The 6,498-nt window shown below is 26.9% G+C and overlaps 1 protein-coding gene across 1 annotated transcript in view; it reads left to right on the forward strand.

Annotated features, from left to right (window-relative positions):
* The window catches only part of LOC117180382 (tyrosine aminotransferase), a 71,689-nt gene that overhangs the window by 64,100 nt on the left and 1,091 nt on the right, over window positions 1–6,498 (forward strand). Inside the window, exons 9-10 of the mRNA XM_033372860.1 lie at window positions 3,764–3,847; window positions 3,940–4,038. Coding sequence (XP_033228751.1) covers window positions 3,764–3,847; window positions 3,940–4,038 — 183 coding nt within the window. The remainder of the gene's footprint in view (window positions 1–3,763; window positions 3,848–3,939; window positions 4,039–6,498) is intronic.

Raw genomic sequence — 6,498 nt, forward strand, 5'->3', positions numbered from 1 at the left:
AAAAAAAACTCGGAGGTTAGTCGCTTCTCAGTGCTGTAACTTGTAAATGCGTAAACATAAATGGCTGAAGTTTTGACAGGCGTCATTTGAAGGATCGAGCTCAACGAAAATGGTTCACATTAGTGAATACTAATGCCATCTCTTAGGATTTTCAGTTACTTATCAGACTGCCTGGTACCATCGATCAGTGTAGATTTCTCTTTCACTGACGTCAAAATAGAAATCAATATATCGAACAAGTTAACTCTTAAAATAACAGAAGATGATTAACGTCATTTTTAGACTAGATGGAAAATAAATTTGAAAAATATAAAAATTAAAGTTTTTTTGATAAAAGATCTACTATCGTCTCTCTACTGGGAATCGAACCTCAGAACTTACGATTGCTGGTTGGGTACTTTCTCATTAAGCTATTAGTGAAATCGAAAGCAGAATAGAGAGTAGATCTTTTTTCAGAAAAAATTAAATTAACAATTTTTTTAATTTATTTAGAATCTAGTATATAAATGATGTAAAGAATTTTGCTGTTATTTGAATTGTTAACTTGATCGATAGGTTGATTTATATTTTCAGGGTGGTAAAAAAGATATCTACTCTTATCGATGGTAACTATCACTGATTACAATAAAGATTGCTTTAAAATTACTCGTATAATAAGTGTAACAACTGGAATGAGATAGCATATATTTCTGAAAAAGAATTTTTCTTTCGATGTCTCTAATGCTTTTTTGGGAAAGTACCTGACCGGCAATCGGCAATTCTGTGGTTCGATTCTCAGCGGAGCGACGAGAGTACATCTTTTTCACGAAAAAATTAATTAAAAAAAGGACAAATTTTGATAATGATAATAAGAATATTTGCCAATTTTCCTAGAAATGATTAAAGCGTAAAAATTTGTTCTATAAGAAATTTAAATTTTTCTATACTTTGAGTGAAAAAATTATCATTAAAAAAGTAGAAAAGATAAAAGTTCTGACCACGAAGCTCTTCAGAATTGAATGCATTTCAATTAAAAAAAACTAAAACTCGTAACAAAATGGAAGGCACTGGACATTTCTGAACGAAAAAAGTGCATTAGATTACTTTTACGCGTGGATCAATATCGCAATAAACGGTTCTTTACCAGATGCTAGAGAATCGCTTAAAGCTCTGTGAATGACCTATATTGAACAATTTCTGATTTCGCGACATTCGTACTTGGTTTCATAATGCTATACCATTTCTGCTTTATATTCGTATTTAAAGTATCTCGTTTACATGTAGATTATATAATATTTTGGAGGATGTAGTTGACTTTTCGGCTTTTCAAAGAATAGTAATTTGGGTGCTCCTTTCATTAAGTGCTAGGAATATTTTCATGTTTATATAAGGTAGGTCTCGCTCTTACACCAACAGTGGATGAACAATGATAACACAAACGAAAACTTGCTGAAAGCGCTTACAGCGATTCGTGAGCTGCATTATATTTGCATCTTTGGCGAAGTTCTATTGTTTGAACCAGGCTCTGGAACTGATAAAAAGGTGCCTGCTTTCTTGTCATGCAAACTAGAACTGAGGGAAATGGATAAAAAATAAAATTAATTATTATTTTAAGGAATCGGAGGAAGAGTAAAATGCTGGATTTAAAGAAGAATAGTAGAGGGGAAAATAGCATTTAAAAAGGGTGGCAATGTAGACGTGGAACACTCGTTTTGAACAAAAATGATTACTTTTTAACCAAATTGTGTAATTTTCAACCAAATAGATGTACTTCTAACCAAATAGTTGAACCAAATAGATCAATTTTCTACTAAAAACATAAACTCTTAAGAAAGAAGATTAATTTTATATCTAAGAAGACCTATTTTCAACAGAATGCATATATTTTTAAACTAGCGGTTGAATTTATAACTACAGAATGAATTTAGAAAAATATAGTTAAATTTTTAACCACAAAGATCTATTATCAAACAAGAAGAGCTATTGTCTACGTAAAAAAATAATTTAAAAAAATTAAATACATACATTTTTAAGCAATAAGTTAAATTTTTAGCTAAAAAAGATAAATTTTTAATGGGAAAATCAAATATTGAAATTTTAGTTTTAAATAGTTAATGTTTAACAAAAAAAAAAGAAAAAACAAGATTCCAAGAGAATAGTACATTTTTAACCAAACCATTGGCAACTAAAATCGAGATTTTTAATTAATAAACTTAATTTTTAACAAAGTATGTATAAAATGAAAAGGATTCTCAATAATATAATTGAATTCTAAACCTGGAAAATTTTTAACTGAAATCAAGAATGTTAGACCAGAAAACTGAATTTGTAACAAATTATTTCAACTTTCCATTAATTAGTTGAATTTTCAGCTGAATAAGATCAATCCCGAACTAAAAATAGATTAGTTATCGTTTTCGTTAAAAAACTAACTTTTCACTTGAAAGACGAATTTTGAACAAGAACGTTAAATTTTTAAACAATAAATTAAATATTGTACCAATGTAGTAGTTAAATTTTCTTGGAAGGAGATGATTTTTTTACCAATAAAGACGAATTTTCAACAAAATAGTAGAAACATATTCGATTACCTATGTAAATTACTTCGATGTGATCAAAGTAAATAAAATAGACTTAGATTACTAACCACATTAGTTTTTCATTTAACGCATTAATTACTGATTAGTATTTTAAGAATAATTTGCGTCAGTTTGAAAGATGTTTGAAAAGTCATCTCTTTTGGTAGAAAATTCATATTTTGGGGTTAAAAATGCAACCCGCTGGTTGCAAATTAATAAGTTTTTATTAGGAATTGTTTATTTTGGGTTAAAAATTTAACAAATTAGTTAAAACTTTAATTGCTTAGTTAGAATCTTCTTGATCAAAAATTCATCTTTTTTTATTAAAAATTGATCGGTTTCCGTTACAGTTTGGACAATTTGTTCACAAATTTTCTTTTTTGGGTGACTTCAACTGTTTTTGGTTTAAAATAAAAACATTTTGTTATTAAAATATAAAATATGACATTTTTCTTAGAGAATTAATTTTTTCTGTTTGAAAATGCACCTACTGGGTAAAAGCTTAATTAATTTGTTAAACATGTACTTTTTTGGTCATTGATCGAAAACACAAATTTCTTATTGAAAATCAATCTATTTTTGTTAAGCATTAGACTATTTTTCTTTGAGAAATAATCTTCATGGTTTCAACATTCAAGTACTTGGTTACAAGTTCAAATACTTGATTGAAAATTCAATTTTTTGTTAAAATATTTATAATTCAAGTTAAAAGTTTATATTTTTATTCGTCTGTTCTAGTAGAAAATTCATCTATTCGGTTGGAAATTTATCTTCTTAAGTAAGTTATATCGATACAGCCTATGAAACAAAATAAACAAATAAAATTTGAAAATGGTTGTTTCGAATTTTTATTAGGAATTACAAATTATTTTTCCCTCTAATCGAAAAAGGACACACGCGTTTTCCTTCAAATCATATAATGATACGTACGTTTGTAGCCCGCGGTGATGATACTATATAATACAAATAAAAATGGATTTCTTATGTTTAAATTCAAAACTGAAAGAAAATTTCAGTTAAAATAAAAGTGTACCAGGAACTAAATATGCACATTAATTATTGATTTTTTAAATGTTTGTGACGCGATGAGGGTTATACGGGTGAATAAACACAAATAAAGATACTTAAATGCAAAATATGAATATAGATTTTAATATCACGCTAAAGTGAGTTTTAATTTTCTCATAATTTTTTTCTGTTTGCAGAATAATTCACAATTGACGTACAATTACGTAGTCAATATTCCTGGCCTTAAACCAATTATGCCCGATGGTGCTATGTACATGATGGTAAGATTATATATACAGTTAAATTTTATTTAATTTAATGAAATTATTGATTTACTAATTTTTTATTCACAAAGTGCAATTTTAAATTTCAGGTACACATAGACATGCACTCGTTTCCCGAGTTTCAATCTGATCTCGAATTCGTGCAACGACTGCTCGCTGAGGAATCAGTTTTTTGTCTGCCTGGACAGGTGAGCACTTATTATTTTATGACTGATAACAAAACAGTTTAAATTTCCATATGTAATTTTTTTTACCGATAGTTACTTGAACCAGAAATTAGTAAAAAGAGAAAAAAAAAATTTTCGTTGATGTAACTACAATTTGATGAAAGCAAATAAATTATTTTGTTGTTTCAATCAAAGAATTTTCTCAGGGGCCGTTCAAAACATAATTGAATTTGCTTGGGGTAGAAGTAATAGTTTTTTATGATTTGCGATAAAAGGCATTGCTATAAGTGCTTGCAAAACGAAAATTAGTGACTTTATTGAACACTCTTTCCCCCATTTGCATATTTGCCCCTTTTTCAAAGAATTTATTTTTTTTCCTCTTTTCATTTCACAAACTTTCAGTTTTTCTCGTTTCTTTGACGACATGTTAATTATATTATTAGGAACTACATTCTTTTTTAATATAACGTCTACTATTATATTTTTGGTCGAGAATTCATCTCTTTTGGTTAAAAATTCTACCATTTTCGCAAAAAGTCACTGTTCTTGGTCGAAAATCCAATAATTTTTCGTTTAAAAAGTTAATTGTTTCTTATTAAAAAGTCTATTATGATATTTTTGGTTCAGAATTCATCTCTTTCGGTGATAGATTCAAATATTTTGTTGTAGTATTGAATGTACTGTTGAAAATTTGTTTTCTTTTTAATTTGAAAATTAATTTTCTTGACTGATAGTTTAACTAATCTATTTTTGGCTAGAAACTTACCGTTTCTAGTTGAAAATCCAAGAATTCAAGTTTTCATTGCAATTTTTTCCTTGAATTCAACTATTTGGTTAAAATTTGAAATGTTTGGTTAAAAATTCATTACATTGGCTGTCAATTTATCCCTTTAGTTGAAAATTGAAATATTTTGGTAAATATTTTTTTCTTTTCATTTTGTTAAAAATTTATTTTTTGAACTGAAAACTAAACTGTTCTATAACTGATTGGAAAATTATCTTTTTTATTTAAAAAGTCAACTGTTTTGTTAAAAATTCGATTGTTTTCACAAAAATTCAATGTCTTTTTTTTGGAAAAATTCTACTGTTTGATTGAAAATTAACTTTTTTTTAAATGTATGATTTCAGTTTAAAACTGAACTGCTTCATGAAGAATTTTCCTTTTGGATTTGCAAATTTAACATTTGGCTAATGTTTATTTTCTTTCGTAACGAAAATTCCTTTCGGGTCACAAATTCATGTATATTGAAAATATTGATTTTTGGTGAAAAATTAATCTTCTATGTCAATAATCCATCCATTTTAATTAAAATGTCAAATTTTTTGTTAAAAAATAATCTGTTTTGGTTGTGGATTCAAGTATTTTGGAAAAACTCGTACTTTAATATTGAATTTTTTAAAAAGATTTATAATTTTAGTTCAAAGTTCATAACATTAGTTGTAAATGTATAATTTTGGTTGAAAATGTAACTATCTAGTTGGAAATTCAACAGTTTTGTTGAAAACTGAATTATTTTGTTTAAAAAAATTTAACTATTGTTTTAAAAGGTCATCGATTTTGGTCGAAAATTTTACTATTTTTTATTGAAGGTTAATCTTTTATTTACAAAATTTAGAATTATATTTTTGGTTCAGAACTTATCTATTGTGGTTAACAATTGAACTATTACGTTGCCAATTAAACTATATTGTTGAAAATTTATTTTAATCATAGTTGAAAGTTTATTTTCTTACCTGGTTATTTAACTAATCCAATTTTGGCTAAAAATTGATCTTTTTTACTTGAAAAATGAACAATTTAGTGAAAAATGTATGTCTTTTGTTGTAAATACGTTTTTTTGGTAGAAATTAAATCTTCTAGATTGAACATTTAACTGCTTGGTTTAAAGTTGAACTTCTTTGTTAAGGACTCATTTTTTGGCTCAAGACAAAACTTCTTAATTAAAAATGTATATATTTTTACAAATTTTATCCTTTTCGTTTTGAATTTACCTATATTGTTGAAAAATTTAGTTTTTTTTAACATTCGACTTTTAGACTTGAAAATGTAACAAATTGGTTAAAATTTACACTGTTCTTGGTTGAAACTCAATCTTTTCCGTTTCGAAATTCGACAAGTTTGTTGAACAATCATCTATTTAGGTCTAAAATTCAAAACTGTTTTAAAAATTCAACAATTTTCTTTAAAATGAAATCTTGTTGTTGAATATTCAACTCTTTTTGTCTAAAATCGTCTTTTTTGTTAGACAAACTCAACTGCTTTGTTAAAAATTCTTCTTTTTAGATTGGGTATTAATATTTTTGAAGAAAAGTTCTTGGTTGAAAATTCAAAAGTCTTCTAAAAAAATCATCTTTTAGGCTAGTAAATTCGACTATTCTCTTATAGTCTGTCAAGTTAAAGCGTGGGTGGCTTTACTCGCAGTCGGTAAGGTGTATCGACATGATTTTGGTGTCAAAATATTAAGAAGAGCTCCCTCTTTC

The sequence above is a fragment of the Belonocnema kinseyi genome, chromosome 9 (genome assembly GCF_010883055.1).
Source record: "Belonocnema kinseyi isolate 2016_QV_RU_SX_M_011 chromosome 9, B_treatae_v1, whole genome shotgun sequence".
Classification (NCBI taxonomy): Eukaryota; Metazoa; Arthropoda; class Insecta; order Hymenoptera; family Cynipidae; genus Belonocnema; species Belonocnema kinseyi.